Source organism: Heterocephalus glaber, unplaced genomic scaffold (genome assembly GCF_053883595.1).
Source record: "Heterocephalus glaber isolate CG9 unplaced genomic scaffold, H.glaber_assembly_v1.0 deba00001509, whole genome shotgun sequence".
NCBI lineage: Eukaryota > Metazoa > Chordata > Mammalia > Rodentia > Bathyergidae > Heterocephalus > Heterocephalus glaber.
The window spans coordinates 782735-800186 of NW_028258325.1; the positions used below are offsets into that span (position 1 = coordinate 782735).

General features: G+C 58.5%; 1 protein-coding gene across 5 annotated transcripts in view; it reads left to right on the forward strand.

Moving 5' to 3' along the window:
• Maea (macrophage erythroblast attacher, E3 ubiquitin ligase) overlaps window positions 1-17452 on the forward strand; it is a 34242-nt gene that overhangs the window by 12847 nt on the left and 3943 nt on the right. For 3 of the 5 annotated variants that reach the window (XM_004847436.4, XM_021260436.2, XM_013073087.3), the window contains 4 exons: window positions 7333-7515; window positions 8897-9100; window positions 11588-11710; window positions 14634-14710. In XM_004847436.4, coding sequence (XP_004847493.2) covers window positions 7333-7515; window positions 8897-9100; window positions 11588-11710; window positions 14634-14710 — 587 coding nt within the window. Of the gene's footprint in view, window positions 1-7332; window positions 7516-8896; window positions 9665-10117; window positions 10256-11587; window positions 11711-14633; window positions 14711-17452 lie in introns of all 5 variants that reach the window. The other 2 variants (XR_015441237.1, XM_013073088.3) reach the window with 2 other exon arrangements.

Genomic DNA, 17452 nt, shown 5'->3' on the forward strand with positions numbered 1-17452 from the left:
ATTTGATTAAATATACAAATGAAAATATTTGGCATGTTTTGAGTTAAAATATATTACTATTTGTTTATTTAGACAGAGTCTTGGGCTGGGGATTTAGCTCAGTGGTTTTGCTGCCTGCTGCTCAAGTGCAAGGATCCGAGTTCAATCCCTGGTACCAAAAAGAAAAAAAAAAAGATTAGCGTCTTACTAAATTGCTCAGGCTGGCTTTGAACTCATGATCCTCCTGCCTCAGCCTCCTATGTATCTGGGATTATCAGCTGGCACCACTACATCCAACATCTTTTTACTTTTTATTGTGGCTGCTAGACACTTTGAAGTTCTGTGCATTTGTGGCTCATGTTGTAGTTATGCAGGATGTGCCCTTGCGTTTTTTATGGATGGTTCTGGGGACGGAACTCAGGGCCTCGTGGTTGCTATTCAGGTACTCCAGCATGGAGCCACATGTCTGGCCCTGTTTAATTATTTTTTGTCTGCTTCTTTTTCTGGAAAGTGTGTATAGAAGTTCCTTTCCCATTGCTGACCAGTTCCATCATGATAGTAATGCTGTGGATTTATCTTCACTATATTATTTTGTTTTCTATTTCTTATTTTTAATGAGGTATAATAAAAATTTCAGTGACTGTTTACCTTTCAAGCAGTTTTTAGAGAAAAAGACACATTGCTACCAATCTCCCACAGAATAGCCCCTCTTCTTAGAACACGCTTATCCCACCGTGCTTGCTGGCTTCTGCAGCAGCTCTGGAGGCCTCTTTCGTGAGTGTCTCTAGTTGTGGCTGCCTCAGTGTCCTGAATCAATTCAGAACACTTTCCTCATGGTTGCTTTGACTTTGGGGAGAGCCAGAAGTTGCAGGGTGCCAGTTCTGGTGAACAAGGTGGCTGAGGACCCAGCGTCGTGCTCTTAGGAGCTGCCTTCTGCTGGGTGCCGCTCAGTAGCAGCCTTCACAGGAATTTTAATCATGCTTTGAATGATACTCGTGAAGCAGGGGGAGTTTTTGCAAGGGATTCATGGCAATGTGTGTTTTACTGTTAATAATTTTTTCTAATTTAAATACATCCCATATTTTTAATCAGACTTTGTATGTTAGTGTCTTCATTTCTTTCCTTTTGGTGGATTGATTAGTTTTCTTTGTTCTATTTGATTTTCTCCTGTGGCTTGGTCAGTTCATGACCTTGCCCCAGCTGTAACAAGCCAAGTATCTCCCTGCCAGATGCACCCCAGGGTGTTGCCCACCGGAGAATGCAGCCCCAGGTCAGCTCTGCCACCCCTTCCACGAATCCTGGCCCCTCATACTTGGGCTGGTCTGTTGGGATGGGGACTGCTGCTCATTTGCTCTCCCTGTAGACACCCGTTTGAGCTGTGGGCGTCTCCATGGACGGTCTGTGTTCATCTCTACGAGATGACCCCCAGCAACAGAGGACGTGTGCCCAGCTTTGCCAGCCTAATTCTGTACTGCCCTGCTCCTAACCAGGGTTTTCCAGAAACAAGACCAGTAGGGTATGTGCGTGCGTGTGTAGATTAAACCCGGGAGTTGGTGCGCATGGCTGTGAGCTAGACAGCCCCAGGCTTGGTGGTCTACCGGCTGGAGACCAGGAGAACTGAACCATGGCAGCAGGCTTGCGAGCCAAGAAGAGCCCACATTTCCTGAGAGACCAGTGACCCAGCTGCACCTCAGGCGGGAGGGCCTTGCCCAGCCTGCTCAGTCCATCCAGTCTTCAGCGGCCTGGACCAGGTCCATCCTGCAGGGCAGGCCCCCTCCTCAGCACTGGGTTAACTGTCTGGGCCCTGTGGGCCATGAAGCTGCCCGTCCTGTTCACATTTCCCTGGCGACCCTTGGTGTTGGACAGCTTCCTGAGTGCTGCTGGTCCTTCCTGTATCTGGTCCGATGTCATCTTTTTGTTGTTGGGCGGGGGGGGGGTTGCTAAGGCCTCGTGCATGCAGGGCAAGTGCTCTACCACTGAGCTATCGCCCCAGCCCTTTTTATTTGACACAGTCTCTTGAGTTGCCTGGGCTAGCCTGAAACTTGCAGTCTTCCTGCCTCCCGAGCAGCTGGGATTACAGACGCAGATATGCTGTGCCTGGAGTGGTGAAATCATTGATGCTGAAATCGCGCCTGTTTTGAGCTGGGATTGCTGTCCTCCTGCTGAGGCGTAGGAGGGAGGGCACTGTACCGGGCTGTGTTGGATGCTTCCGCAGCCTGTGGCTCCTGTTTTCATTTCATTGCTTGCGTGTGACTTGAAGGGCAGGAGTTCGGGTTTGGTAAGGCTCAGTCGCTCAGTTTCCTTGTACGGTGAGCATATTTTGTACCTTCTAGGAAACCTGTGCCATCTGAGGGTCATGACAGTGTTTCTTTCAAGCAGTTTTCCAGCATCAGCGTTTGTACTGGGGCCTGTGGTCCATTTTGGGGTGAATTTTGCAGATTCTGCAAGGCGCAGGTTGAGGGTCACTGTCCTCTGGATTTCCAGACCCCCGCCCTGGCCTTGGCTGGACAGATGTGACTGTGGTGGGGATCCATTCCTGGCTCCCCCACCACCTTGATCTCTGTTTCCTTCCCCAGTCTGGCACAACACTGGATGGATCTGACAGTGTTACAGAGGTCTTGAAATGAGGACCATACATTATTGGAGTCTCAGGACTTTTGTGGTGAAAACACAACGTGACATGGAGCATCTTAGCCATCTTGACTGCAAACCCGTGAAGGTTGACCTTGTGTGTCTCACTGTGCCAAAGGGACTTTCTGTCTTGCCAAACTGAAGCTTTGCCTGAGGGTGACTCCTTCCTTGCCCCTGGCCCGGGTGCCTACGTTTACTTCTAGCCTCCAACAGCTTGGCTGCTTCGCCTGTCTCTTGAGAAGAGGAAGCGTTGCTCATGCTTTTGTGACTGCACTACTTAACACCACGGCCCTGGCCCTGAGTCCGGGTCCGTGCTGTAGCATGCGGCTGGATTTCCTCTTTCAAGACTGAGTAATACTCCTGGGTGTTACCCTCTGCTCCAGTTGCTCCTCTCTCCTGGGCGTGGAGGGGCTGCTGAGTGCTGCTGCAGTGACCGTTGTGTGGAGACGGCTCTCGACCCTGCGCACAGTTCTGGTGCACACGCGGCGGTAGGGCTGCTGTGGTCGTCTTCTGAGTGGCTGTGCTGAGTTCATGGCGGCGCCATTTGCGTGCCCACCAGCAGTGCCCGCAACAGCACCTGCCTTCTGGTCTTGATAACAGCCATCCTGAAAGGCACGAGGTGATACTCCCTGTGGTTTCTGCTTGCATTTCCATGGTGACCGGCGATGATGGTTAACACCTTTCCATGTGCTTTGTATCTTCTTTTGTTTTTTTTAAACAGAGTCTGTTTTTATAGCCTAGGCTGGCCTTGAACTCACTGTGTGGCCCAGGGTGCCATTGGACTTTCAGTGATCCTCCTGCCTCAGCCCTCCGGTTCTGGGATTATAGGTGTGCACACCATGCACCACATGCATCATCTTTAAGGAGAAGTCTGTCCAAAGTCTTTTTTGCTTTTTAGCCAGTGGCCCTTTGCTGTTGAGTTGTGGCTACTCTTTTGGTTTTTTGGTACCAGGGATCAAACTCAAGACCTTAGACTTGCGAGGCAGGCGCGACACCACTGCGCTAAATCCTGGCGCTCGTGGATACTTTTTGTGCAGTCTGTGGCTACTGCTTGTGAGATGCGTGATTTGCGCACTGTCTCTCTGAGGTTGCGTTTCACTGTGCTGGTTGTTTCCTGGTATACAGCCCTCTGTACGTTTGCAGTAATCCCATGTCTATTGTTAGGAAACAACATTTTGTTCCATTTTCCCTGGTTCTTCGTAGGTCTGCCACATCTGCAGCTGTGTTGCCCCTTTTCCCAGGGGCGCAGTGTTGCGTTGTTTCTTCTCCAGCACCGCTTCTCCCGTGTCACATGCTTGCTGTTGTGCCTCACCCAGCCTGGTCTCTGAGTGTCTCTCCTCCCAGGAAGGGCTTTGCTTGTGGAACTCTCCGTCCTGTGTTCTCCTTGTTCTTGAATGGTGATTTGGCTTAAGTTAGAGTCTTCAGCGTTTCTGAAATTCCTCTTGTTCATTTTCAAATGCCCTTGGGGAAGAAGCTGTGGGCAGTGTCAGCCTGGGACAGTCCAGGGGAGAGCATTTAAACAGGACAGTGTCCTGTGCTGGGTCCCCTGGGGAGGAGAGGAGAGAGGCCTGCTTCCCAGGTTGCCCCATTTCCTTGAGAGGTGAGCACAGAGCAGAAGAAGGTATGGGAAGCTGCCCCTGTCCTGTTCCGTATCTGCACGTGGGAGGTAGCTCCTAGGAGCACCCCAAGAACTGCTGTGCCCTTGTCGTGGTGCCAGGGCAGGTACTTGAGGGGCTGGGACATGACTGAGGGCAGCTGTGCAGGTGAGGCATGTGCCTGGGCCCCGCCCCAGGAGCCAAGCGCAGGGAGGCCAAGTCCTACCCGGAGCAGTGACTGCAGGAAGTTGAGCCTGGGCTCTTTGAGGTCAGGGTTCGGGAGTGGAACCCAGGCTGCCCAGGGAGCGAGGGCCCAGGGTCCTCTGTAGGCTGAAGTGGACTCACAAACTGTCAGTGAGCACTGAGGAGTTGTCCTGGCAGCTGACCCGTGTGACACCTGTGTTGTGTGGGCTGTGGGCCACGTGGATGCAGGCCGTGCTGTGATCGGGCACAGTGGGCCTCGAGGCCACCGACAGTGCTTTCTGTTGCTTTGTTCTCGCCTCCCTGAAAGTGCGCCAGGTGCCAAATTGGTGTCTTTCATCAGGAGGTCATTGTGCTGGGCTGCAGCTCAGGGTACACGCTGCCAGGACTGGACGGCGGTGCATACCACAGCACCCCCTTCTTGGGTAGAGTTAGACGTGGACGGCCCAGACTTGGGGGCTTGCTTTGCCGTTGGCTGTGGGTCAGACATGGTCAGATACAGTTAATCCTGGGGTCTATGTACTGCAGGGAGGTGCAGGAGGAGCAGCCTCAGGTCTGCGGGAAGCCGCTGTCCTGGGCCGCTGCTGTATGGTGTCTGCAGCGGCCGTGTGAGGGGCTCTCTCCCGGCTGCTCATGTACCTGTGCAGTGTGTGCTGTTCATGACCTTGCTCCCAAGTTACGTGAGTCTTGACTATGCTTATTGAGATACAGTTTTAATGTGTGAATCTGGTGATAAAATTGTGGTGCTTTTGTTTATTGGGGGATTTGCTTCAGTTCATGTTTTTAGTAATTATGTGTAACTGTTTATGAAAGGGTGCATCAGCGTCAGAGGCTCGGCCCATGGTTCTCCCGCGGAGGGCCTACAGGGCACCCACATGGCCCAGGAAGGTGGCTCTGGGCACCAGACAGGTGGGAGGGCCTGAGCTGGGGAGCACCTTGCACCTCTGTGTGTCTCCTGGTGCAGAGTGTGACAGCAGGACCCAGCACCGCCCTCTTCAGAGTTGTGCAGCTCCTTTCTGCACTGGCCCGTGTCCCGGAGGTTGAGTTCCTCCTGCTCAGAGGTCGCCTTCCAGCCTGTGCTCCCACTTTGTTTGGACTTACTCTGAAGTGACTTCAGGCTCATGTGGAAGAGCTGTGAAGATCTGGGCCGCCCCTCCGTTGCCCTCTCCAGCCTGCCTGGTGATCACCTTCACATAGCGCCACCACAGCAGGGAGCCGCTGCATCCAGAGGTGGTCCTGGGGGATGCTGTGCATCTAGTCTGGGACCTTCCAGCCCATGTTCTGTTCCCTAGCAGGACAGTGTGGCCCAGACAGGGTGCTGGGTGCCTGGGGAGTCTGGAGCCCCACCCAGCAAGGCTGGGTGGGCTCTGCCCCTCTACTTTCCTCGTGGGCTGCTCACTTTGGCCTGCTGTGCTGCTGTCCCCTGGGCCTCTGGTCCCTTGGAGGTGGACAGGAAAGAGAGGACTTTGCTCCTTTGCAGGCAGCACTGAATCCTCAGGAGAATGCTGCCTTGAGGGCAGGCAGTGTGGGGTGACAGGGCTCAGAGGCAGCACCCGCCATACACAGCGCTGAGCCTGGCCCAGGAGAGCCTGAGTGGAGCCACACCCCACCGGCCCCGTGTGCACCACACACCTGTGTGCTAAGTGCACGGTCCCTTCCCAGCTTCACATGGTCACCTGGTCACCAGCACACACGAGGCCCTGCCTGGCTGCAGTGGTGATGCCCACTGTTTACTCAGCCCTCCCCATGTGGCCAGTGTGGCTCATCTTCCTGCCATGAGACGGGCGTGCATGGGAAGAATCTGTGCTGAGTCCACAGGGTACCCTGGTAGAGAGTGCACTGGTGGGCGAGATGTGCCAAGTGGTGGCTGGAGCACAGCACTGGCCTTACCGCCATCCCGTGTCCCGTCTTCCAGGAGAATAGTGGGGTTTGGGAGAAGAGCCTGGGGCAGACCTCTTCCCACATCTGCCATCACCCCACTCTGTAGCCTCCTTCCTCAGCAGCTGGCTGCCACAGGCCAATGTTGGTGGGCCACAGGGCCCTGGAGCAGTGGCGGCGAGCCTATGGCACACGTGCCCCAGCAGGCTGTTTGTACCTTTGAAAGCTCTAAAAGGTTTGCCATCACTGCCCCACCGTCTGTCCCCCCTGTTGCTGGGGCCTCCGGAGGATGAACATGCTCAGCTCCTCGCAGCCCCATGCTAAGACTGGAGCTGGGCTGGGCCCCGTCTGCCTGGTGGCCGGGGAGGCTGCCGGTGCTGTCTCCAGAGGAGCAGCCAGGCAGTGTTAGCCTTCTTTACCTTTCCTCATGTCCCGTGTTTTCTGTAGGGATAGGAATTTTTTCTTGTTTTGTTGTTTGTTTTGGGGGGCCCATTGAGATAGGGCCTCATCACTGTGTAGTTCAGGCTGGTCTTGAACTCACTATACAGCCCAGGCTGGCCTCGACATCACAGGGATCCTCCTGCCTCAGCCTCCGGAGTGCTGGGATTAGCGGGGTGTACCACCACGCCCAGCAAGAAAGGAGTTTTCGAGTAGGGCAGACATCTCTCAGGAGGAGGAGTGCGTGCCTGGCGTCGATGGCTTTGGCTTAGCCTCTTGGTTGGGTGCACTTTCTGCTGTGCCTGGGGAGCAAAGCCCGACCCGCGCTGTCTCCTGTCGGTCGTTTCCTCATCGGTGCTTTTGAGTGAACTTCGGGGCGGCTGTGTCAGCGCGCGCTGAGGAAGTTGGGTTGCTGGCGTCCGTGGACAGGGCAGGGCCTGGCACGTCCTCCTCTCACTATGGGTCTGCAGGTCTGGTCGAGTTCTGTGTCGGACCTTCTCGGTGGGAGCCGAGGGCTGGCGGCATCGCCTCCGCAGGCGCTGTGAGGAGCTCGTGTGCTGTGGCCCGGTGTGATGCCGGTCCACAGTTCTCACTGTCCTTCCCTGACCAGGTGCCCTACGAGACACTGAATAAACGCTTCCGGGCCGCCCAGAAGAACATCGACCGGGAGACGAGCCACGTCACCATGGTGGTGGCCGAGCTGGAGAAGACCCTGAGCGGCTGCCCAGCCGTGGACTCTGTGGTCAGCCTCCTGGATGGCGTGGTGGAGAAGCTCAGCGTCCTCAAGCGGAAGGTGGGTGCTGCTGTCCCCGGGGCTGCAGCGGGAGGCTGGCTGTGTGGCAGCTTGGCTTGTTATCTTCAGACTTCACCTCGGAAGTGCACACAAGCTTTCTGGTTCCTGGGACTGGTAGGCTGAGGCATTGGACTCATCTACCTACTACAGATAACCCCAAAGCAGCATGCTCTGAAACATCTTTCTGGAAGTGTCAGCAAGCTCACGTGGCATACAAGAATCACTAGTCCAAACTGGAGGCAGGGATAAGGGAGCTGGAAAGACCAGGGACTGCTGCTGCCCGGGAGCTTTGGCCCAGAGGTGGGGTAAGGAACAGTGACCCCGGGCGGTGGAAAGGGAGGACCTGATGGAGACCCGCAGGGCCCGCGCACCACACTTCAAGGATGGTGTTGCCCATCGTGTGTGAGGCCCCCAGTTTGATCCCAGCTTCACCGTGGCGGGGGCGGGGAGGGAGAGAGAGTCAAACAACCGAGATGAAAAGCACAGGGTTTGCTTCTCCATTGGCTTCTCCAAGTTAGCAGCGAGACAGAGCTCGAGGAGGAGCTGGTGAGTTGGAGCATGGGTCTGAGGAGACGTCTCACGCAGCACAGAGATGGTGGAGGTGCAGGGCAGGGAGGAGTGGGGTGGAGTGCAGCCTCTGACCGGGTCCCGGCCAGAGTGGAGCAGGGGTGGCGGAGGGAGCAGACCAGCAACCACTGCTTGACACCCGCTGAACAGCAGCAGTAGAAAGAGGCAGTGCAGGGTCTTCACCTGGTGACCCTGAAGCCCAGACCAAGACCACTCCTGAGGGAAGAGCAGCCTCGCAGCGGGCTTCTCACAGTAGGGCGTGCCGAGAGCACCAGCCTGGCACCAGCCGGGCAGTGTTCACAGGCCAGCAAGGTCGAGGACCCTCGGTGCACCCACTGCCTTCAGGAACACGGTTCCTGGCAGCTGTGCTAGGCAGCCCTGTTGGAAAACATTGCTGTTTAGGGTTTGATTTGAAACAGAGTTGATTTTAAGGAAAAAATGGTAGAGAAGATTTTAAAAGTCACTTCATAATGATAAACATTAACCAGGGCAGGATAACAAATTTCAGATCTCGAGCCCCTGGCAACACAGCTTAGAGCAGAAAGCATAAACTGGCATAGCTGAGAGAGGCACCAGCACCAGGCCAGGTGGTGGGGCCTCCCATGCCTGCCAGCTATTGCTGGCCAGATGTAGCCCGGCCCAGGCACAAACGTCCACCCCGTCCCTTTGATTCCTGTTGTGCAATCCTGATGCCCCAGCTCTGCCTCTGCAGTCCCTGCTTGTCTTCTCACGAGCCCTCGGGACTGGCACCTGCGTCCCCATCTTGCCGTGGGGCTGTGGGTGTCCCCACCCTGATGTGGCTCTCCTGTGGCAGGCGGTGGAGTCCATCCAAGCGGAGGATGAGAGCGCCAAGCTGTGCAAGCGCAGGATCGAGCACCTCAAGGAGCACAGCAGTGACCAGCCGGCGGCGGCCAGCCTGTGGAAGCGGAAGCGCATGGACCGCATGATGGTGGAGCACTTGCTGCGCTGCGGCTACTACAACACAGCCGTGAAGCTGGCGCGCCAGAGTGGCATTGAGGTGGGGCCCCCATTCCCTGCAGGCCCGAGGAGCGGCTCTGGCCCCCCTGGGTCAGGGGAAGGGCTTTGCCCGGCCTCCCTCCCAGGGGTGTGCACAGGCGCATTCCTGTCTGCTCCCTGTCAGGGCTCCGGCTTCTCACGAGCAGTGAGTTCTCTGTCTGGCTCTGCTGGTGCCAGTGTTGTGGGTGCCTGGTGGTGTAGGAGGCCTCCTCAGTGCTGGGTGCGGCTGAGCCCTCTCCTCCTCTCCTCTGCTGTCAGGGCCGCTGTGCCAGATGTGCTCTGCGTGGCCTCTGCTGCATGCTGGGGGGTGTGGTATGTCCAAGCTGGGCCTGGGGTGGCCAGCTCGAGGTCCCCTCTGGTGTCGGTGGGCCACACGCACCAGCTTCCTCTCTGTCCCTGGCTCTCCGAAGCTTCTGTGTCCACTCCCTTGTGCCGCTGCACCCCCTCTCCACTGGCCACCAGGCCTGCTGCCTCTCTTGCCTGGCCCGTCCTGGGTGGGCAGCTGCTTGGTGCTCACCATGGTCACCGTCCTGAACACCTGGCTGTGCTCTCCCTGCAACCCGAGGTGGGTAATCAAGGCCAGCATGAAGGAGCACAGTGTGGGGATGGGAATGAAGCTGCACAGGGGGCATGGAAGGGAGCTGGAAGGGCTCAGGAGGCTGAAGCTGCCGTGTGCTGGGGATACGACATGTGAGGACCAGGGCTCCCTCTGCTAGGGTTAGGAATGGGCTCAGGATCCTCACACCTAGGGCAGCTCTGAAAGGCTCACCTGGTGCTAGGAGCCCTGGGGAGGCGGTGCCGAGATCCAGGTGGGAGCCCCTGTGCCAAACATTGGCTGTCCTGTGTGGAAGGACAGAACAAAGGAACAAACCTTGGAAGTATCTCGGCAGGGCCTTACTGCTGCAGAAGGGCCTGTGGCTGAGCCAGACAAAGCCATCTAATGTAGCACACTGAGCAGTCGGTCCTCTCAGCTCCTATTCCCCGAGGCACTGTCGTCACTATGCCGTGCTCTTGGTAGGGGCGGCCTACCCTTTAAAGAGCTGGCCCTGCAGCGGTGGCACCCACTCAGCCCCGGGAGGCCTGCTCACTCCACTGCCCTGAGCCATGACCAGATACAGCCAGTGCACTGGACCCAGCAGCATCCTGTACTGAGCCTGTGAGTGGGCTGCTTGCTTTCCTTTTAATTTTCTTATAACTCTGGCTGTGACTGCTGTGCTGTTGGTGAAGTGTGCTTTTTAGCTTGTATTGCTCACTGCTTGTCAGACACAGGGGCAGTACGGGTGGGACATTGACTGACTGTGTCACTTACGGGCTCATCTTCACCGTGTTAGCAGAGGGGCTCCACGTGTCCCACCCACCCCATGCCGGCCGGCCCTTGGCTGTGGCTGTGTGGACGAGAGCCCACCTGTCCTGCAGGTGTGGTATGGGGGCTCCGGCTGTGGTGCTGATGAGGACTCTGACCATACCTCAGTCCCAGCAGCCCTCGGGTGCTGGCCAGGCGCCCTGCTTTCTGCCCAGCTAGGAGCCACGGGCACTGATTTCCGTTTGTATGGCTTTGCTCGAATCCATTCAGACACACAAGTAGCATCTGAAGTTTCTGTTTTCCTCAGGTTGTGTCCCCACCTACCACCTGATGAGTGGGCACTGCTTTTCCTGTCATGGTCCTTGCTGGTAGTCCTGGCCCCGCGATCCCGGGGGCCTGGACCCGTGAGGGTCCTCCGAGTACAGCATCTGTGGCTGTGTTTGGCCCGTCCCATGGAGCACAGGCTCTGAGGCGTCGGGAGCCCCACTCCCTCCCAGTACCCCTCCAAAACACTACGTTTTGGAAATGAGATAGAAGTAGCCGGGTGTGGTGGCACACGCCTGTAAACCCCAAGATCGCAGCACAGCTCGAGGCTAGCCCGAACTACGTGATGAGATGAAAACGCAGGAAACGAGCTTTGGGTGCTCTGGTCCAGGTCTTCGGGCAGGGGCTGAGATGGGGCAGCCCAGGGTGCCGCACGGGCCGGTGGCCGTCTGCATCCGGGCAGAGCCCTTGCTGCCATGGTGCCTCGTGGGTGGAGGGCGCACAGTGGTGGAGCATGGCGGGTACCCATCTGTGTCCTGGGACTGTCCTTGTGGGCTGCAGAGAAGCCCTTAGAGCGGGCCGTGTCCCCGTGGGCTCTCCGCCTCCTGCTGCTGTTGTCTGGGTTTCACAGTGAGGCCACTGCCGGCCCCTCCCTGCTGGGAGCTTCTGCCACAGAAAGCAAAATCCTCCTTTAGGGGCCTTACCTGTGCGAGAGGCCTGGAGGACTGTAGCCCATGCTGGGGGCCTGGGAGGTCGTACCCAGGTGTGGTGTGGCTCCTGGAGCAGCAGGTGTCTGCCCTGTGTGAGTTCCCCGGCACCTGCTGAAAGCACAGCCCGGGACTGGCTGCTGGGGGCTCGGGGCTGGGAAGGGAGGATAGGACCGATGCCCAGCGTGCTCTGACCCAGCTGCCCCTTCCCCAGGACCTAGTGAATATCGAGATGTTCCTGACAGCCAAAGAAGTGGAAGAGTCCCTGGAGAGGCGCGAGACAACCACTTGCCTGGCCTGGTGCCATGACAACAAGTCCCGGCTCCGGAAGATGAAGGTGCTGGGGGCTCCCTGGGGTGGGGCTGGGGCGCCCCTGCGGGGAGAGGCGGAGGGCTGCACCACCTGCCAGAGCCCAGCACACCCTGCCTGCTGGTTTGTGGTCCTTGGCGATACTGATTGGGGTGTTCAGGGCGGTGTTCTACCCAGGGGAGGAATTGGCTCCTCCACAGGTTTGTTGAGGCCCTGGGGGAGCTGGGCCTGCACAGAGCCCCACTGTGTGTGCAGCACATTAGTGGCTGCTGTGGTTGCATCGCGTGGCTCTGGGCGCCCCCGCTCACTCGCACCCACCAAAAGTAGCCCAGAGGTAGTCATCCCATGGGCCGCACACTGTGGGCTGTGGCTTCCATTGATGCACACTTCCTAGAGGCCACAGCAGCTTTCAGATACGGTGGCCTGAGCCACAGGTTCAACTGTACTGAAGGATGGTGTCGTACCAGTGCTGGCGGAAGGGCTGACCTTCATCCACAGCCCCTGCCTCCACAGGAGAGACGGTTTTGTTTCCTGAGTGAGCCTGCTGTGCCCCACCTGGCGAGCCTGTTGGGGTGACACACACTGTGCCACTCAGGGCCTCCAAGGTGAGCACGAGGCAAAGATGAGTGAGAGAGTAGAGCTGCCGGCAGCTCCCCTAAAGAGGTTGAGGATCTTGGTATGGAAACCCTGAAAGGAAAGGAGCATTGGTTTGCAGTCCTCGGCCAAGGTACAGCTCCATCCCTCCCTCCCAAGGACTCTGTTCAGGGACGGCGTTCCGTTTGGCATGAGAGTTACCTCTGTTTCCACAGGCCCCGGCACCTAGCATGTCTCTTGGGGCCCATGGTAGGTGCACGTGTGGCCACGGGGAGCCCCAGGCATGCAGGTCTGAACGGTACGGGGTGCTGGCTGCACACACGGCAGCCGAGCGAGGTCATGTCCCGTGTCAGGTTGGGCAGCAAGGCAGTCCACACGTGCACATATGACACGCACACACACCGAGGGGGGCAGGAGCCAGGGAAGGGCCACACTGTGTGCTCACAGCTCGCTCAGAGCACAGCGGGGCACATCTAGGCAGGAAAAGCTTCTGACACCTGACTTCCACTGAGTTGGAAGTGAGCTTAAAGTAACAGGGTAGCAAGTGATTGTCTGTTGAATTGACTTGGGTGCCTAGATCCTGAGGAGCCCTGAAGCAGGGATATGGGTGGGTGCTGTGTGTCTCCATGTCACACGTAAGGGGGAGCACGGAGGCCTCGGGTCTGTGGGGTCTATAGATCAGGGCTGAGGCCGATTCCCACTGTGCAGATGAACCTCCCTGTCGGCACTGTCTGCAGGTACCCTGCAACCAGGACAGTGTGGACACACAGTGCTGCTCCTCTCAGAGCTTTGTGCAGCTTTGTGAAGCTTTGTGCTTCTTCCTGCTTTAGGCAGAGCCTGCTGCTGTGCCCACCTGCAGCTGCAACAGCCAGTGGGTGCCCTAGAAAGTAGGTGGGGCCAGGAGAATGGGTCTCCCTTGCACCCTGCTGCTGTCCACTCACCCATGGGCCCCTCCCAGAGCCCTGTGGTGCGCTGTCCTCTCTTTGGCCTGCAGCGATGGCCCCACCTTGGCAGTCAGACGACTCCTGCCCAGCTTGGAGGAGGCCCTTTGCTCCTCTGCCTAGGTACAGAGGGGACAGGAAAGCCCACCGTGTCACCTCCTGTCCAGGTGACAGATACCCTGTATGGTTGTGCCATGGGTGTGGAGCGGCATGGGGACACCAGGTGGTGGCCGGGGTGGAGCTGGTTATGCGAGGGGTTGGGGGTCCCTGGAACGAGTGAGCCTGGTGAGGAGGCGCCGTGGGCCTGGGTGAGCTTTTGGGAGTCCTGGGTGTCAGTGCAGATGCTGAGCTGGTTGACCCACTGGCTGAGTAGATGCCATGGGGCCGTGGGTAGGGCCCCGTGGCCTGCTTGTCGCTGGCTGCTGCTGCTAGTGGAAGTAGAGTGTGGGGCCCGCTTTCCCCGCGATTGCTGGAGGTCATCCTGCTGACCCCAGCCACACTTCCTGCCCAGATTGGATCTGCACGCCAGGTTCCCCGTAGACTGCCTGTCCCTGTGCTCCGCAACATCCGTCAGTCACTGCAGCCCCTAGAGACAGCACTAGGCTCCCAGCTGCCCAACCCTCCCCTCTGGCATGGAGCTCCCTTCCCGTGGGCTGACCCAGAGCTCTCGACTCCTGCAGGTCCTGGGCTCCTGTCTTTATGACAGCCGCCTTCCCCACCTTCCCTGGTCCTGGCCAGCCCAGCCTTCAGGTCAGGCAGGAGCCTCCTGCCCCAGGAAGGCACTGGGCCTCTGCACTAGTGGCCTCCTGCCACTGCCTCAGTGTTTCCCTGGCATCTGCCTGGCTCCCTCACCTGTATGTCTTTCATTCTTCCTGGCTGCCACCATGGTCCGGCCCACCCAGCACCCACCATGGGGTCACTGTCTCCTGCAGGCATCAAGACGAGGGGTCGTCTGGATCCCCCAGCACAGGCCATGGCATGGGCAGCGGTGTACCCAGGAGGGCAGATGGGAAGCGCACTGCGTCTGAGGCCTGGCTGCATTTGGGGGAGGCGAGGGTGCTCATGTGACTGGGGTGATCGGGGTGACCCAGGCACCATGCAGCCCTGGTGAGAGCTGCAGTTCTCCCCCAGGTCTCTGGCCTCTGCCCATGCCTGGTGACACCTTTCAACACAGGCTAGGGAGCTTGGGCGGTGTCTCCACTCCTGCGCCCCCAGGGTGACACACAGTGTCCACATCACCGTGGCCACACCACATGTCTGGCCCATCAGCCAGAGTCACGATGGTCCCCAGGAGGCATCTGCTCTAGGGTGGTGCCTGTTGAGGGCTCTGGCGTCCTTTGAAGGGCCTGCCTGGAACGTGTGAGTGCTGCCTGGGAGCCTGTGCTGCCATCTGAGACTCCTGTTATCTGTCCCCAGAGCTGCCTGGAGTTCAGCCTCAGGATCCAGGAGTTTATCGAGCTCGTGCGGCAGAACAAGCGCCTGGATGCCGTGAGGTAGGTGGTCACACACTGGGGTTTGTGATGGAAGACAGGATGCCCTGGGCGGCTCTCTTCCCTCCCCACCATGCCCTGCCAATGCGGCAGCTGCATCTTGCCGTGCCTGAGATGGGGTGGGACTCCCCAGCCCCATGTGGCTGTGCTGGGGGCCCATCCAGTGAGCCGGTGGCCTGGGCTCTGGGTCAGGCTTCCCCCTTGGGTGGTGCCATCACTCCAGCAGCAGGAGTACTCAATGGCTGTAGCCCTCTTTCTGGGGAGTCCCACCCAGCCTGTTCGGCCTCTTTTGGACAGATGCATGGTGTCCGGGTAGAGGAGGAGGGTGTACCCCAACGTCCCCCTGCTTCTCATGAGCCAGAGGCCCTGAGATGGGAAGCCATGCCTGGTGAAGTGCCTGGTGCCTGGCCTGGGTGGTGTCGTTGCACTCGGGTCTTCTCACTGCAGCTTTGCTGAGGCTCCTGTGCAGTTAAGCCCAGGGCTTGGAGCAGAGAGGACAGCACCAAGGACAGAGATCGCCCAGTGCAGGGGTGCTAGGCAAAGCTCTGGTGGAAGTGTTGGCCCATGGTGCCCGTCTGAGACTTGGGTCCAGCTGGAGGGTCTGCTGGGGAGGGTGTCAGTGAAGCCTCCCACAAGGTGCCCCAGCAGGCACGGGCAGTGCTGGGTGCAAGTGGGGTGCAGGGTATACCCAGAGGCCACGAGGTGGCGTCCTGCCCTGTGCCCCGGGCTGTGCTGGGTTGATGACTCCGGCCAGGAGCTCACTTGTGCAGCCACAGGCACAGGGCCTGCCAGGCGATGAGGCATTGTCCCCGAGTGGTGGTGGTGCAGCTGTGAGGGAAGGACAGTGTCCCCTTCCTGTCAGGACTCCTGCTCCTTGGCGCCTGTGTCCACAGGGTGCCACCCGCCAGGCCCGCCTGCCTGCTTCCCTCTGAGGGTCTCGGCCACCAGGTCAGCCAGGGAGTTGGAGAACCTCAGCCCCTGCCTGGACGGGACCACCTCGAAGTGCCTGTTGCTTCTCCACCCTAGCACTACCTTGCAGGCAAACAGCCTGGGTGTCCCGGAGGTGTCTGGCCCTGCTGGAGGGGTGAAGGGGAGCAGGAGGGCATCCGGGTGTCTGGGCTCCTGCTCTGTGCTCCCAGTGGTCAGACAGCAGTGCCTGGGACGTCATCAGGGTGAGACGAGCAGGCCAACAGGGAGAAAAACTCCATTGCAACTCTTAAAACAGCACGGTGGGTGCCGGGATTTAGCTCAGTGGTCCTGCCGCCTGCCTCGCAAGCGGAAGGTCCCAAGTTCGATCCCCAGTACCCCCCCAAAAAAAGCCCCAGCATGGCAGGGTAGGCAGATGTGCTGAAGGACTTTACTTCTATTTCCTGAATTTCCTTGCCATAAGTGGGTATAAGAAAAACAGCAAAACTATTTCTACATTGAGTCACAAGGATAACCTGGCCAGAATGCTCTGCAGGGTCCCGGGGTGGAGGCAGAAACTGACTGGAGGATCTTGTGAGCTGCTTGGGGAGGGTCGGGTGGGAGGGCTGGGCTCAGGAGGGCTGGAGCAGGGCTCTGCCCCAGGCTGCTTTTCCAGGAGCAGGGACTGGGGCTGGCCAGTGAGGGTGGGTTTCCGTGTGTGAGCAGAGGGAGGTGGTCTCCCTGCTGCCAGGCCCTGGGAAGCAGCCTGGGCTGGGTCGGCAAATGGTGTGGTGGACACAGGTGCAGGAGCTGCTGGGACTGCTTTGGAATATTTTTTAAATTCTTATTTTAATGGCCAGGGATTTAGCTCAGTGGTTCTGGCGCTTACCTCACAAGTAGAAGGTCCCAAGTTCAATCCCCAGTTCCAAAAACAAAAATTCTTGTTTTAAAACTGAATGTATTTGGAGATGATGTCCCAGTGCCCAGGCTGGGCTCTGACTCCTGGACTTTCATTTTTAATAAATGAGTAGGACAGGTGCCTGACCCCGGTGCCCAGGTGTGCATGGACCTGCAGGGCGTGGGTGTGAGGTGGGCTGCGGGCTGGCCGACACCCCCCTGCAGCGTGGCCTGCCGAGTGCAGTGTGCAGCCCCCCGGGTGTCACGTGTACTTTGCACACTAAGGAAAACCTCAGTCGGGCAACGTGGCACACCCGGTCAACTCAGGCTTGGCCAGGCTGGGTGACCTAGTGGGGCTGGGTCTCGAAATGCAGTGTTAAAAAGCGCTGGGGATGTAGCTCTGAGTTAGAGCGAGGCCCTGGCTTCGGTGCCCGCCGCGGCACAAGAGAAGCCCTTCGTGTCACTCTCGCTCCCTGCTTGTCCGGCGGGTGGCCGCTGTGGGGCTCCCTTCCTGCTCCCTCGAGCCCTGTCACATCGACTCCTCGCTGTGCCCTCTTGGTGCCCCTGCCGCTCCCCCACCTCCAGCCCCATCCAGGTTTGCGTCCCCTTGGGTGTCAGGTTTGTTTCCCTAGTGCATGTCTTGTTCCTCACAGTGTGGGGATGCAGGGCCACAGGCACCATGTCACTGGCCATGGGGACGGGCTTACTCTGAGGGGCTCAGTGCAGAGGTGGCAGAGGACCGGGGTGTATGAGGCAGTTCCTGGCCAGCCAGTGGACCTCGGAGACCAACGCCAGGCAGCCCGGGGGACCGGCTGTGCACATCACACGGGAAGACCACGACGTGTCTGCCAGCACACAAGGCAGAGCTGCGGGTGGGTGGGCAGCTGCAGGGCCTGGTCCAGGCCTGAGTGGGGCTGCCACAGAGGGGTCAGGGGCACCACA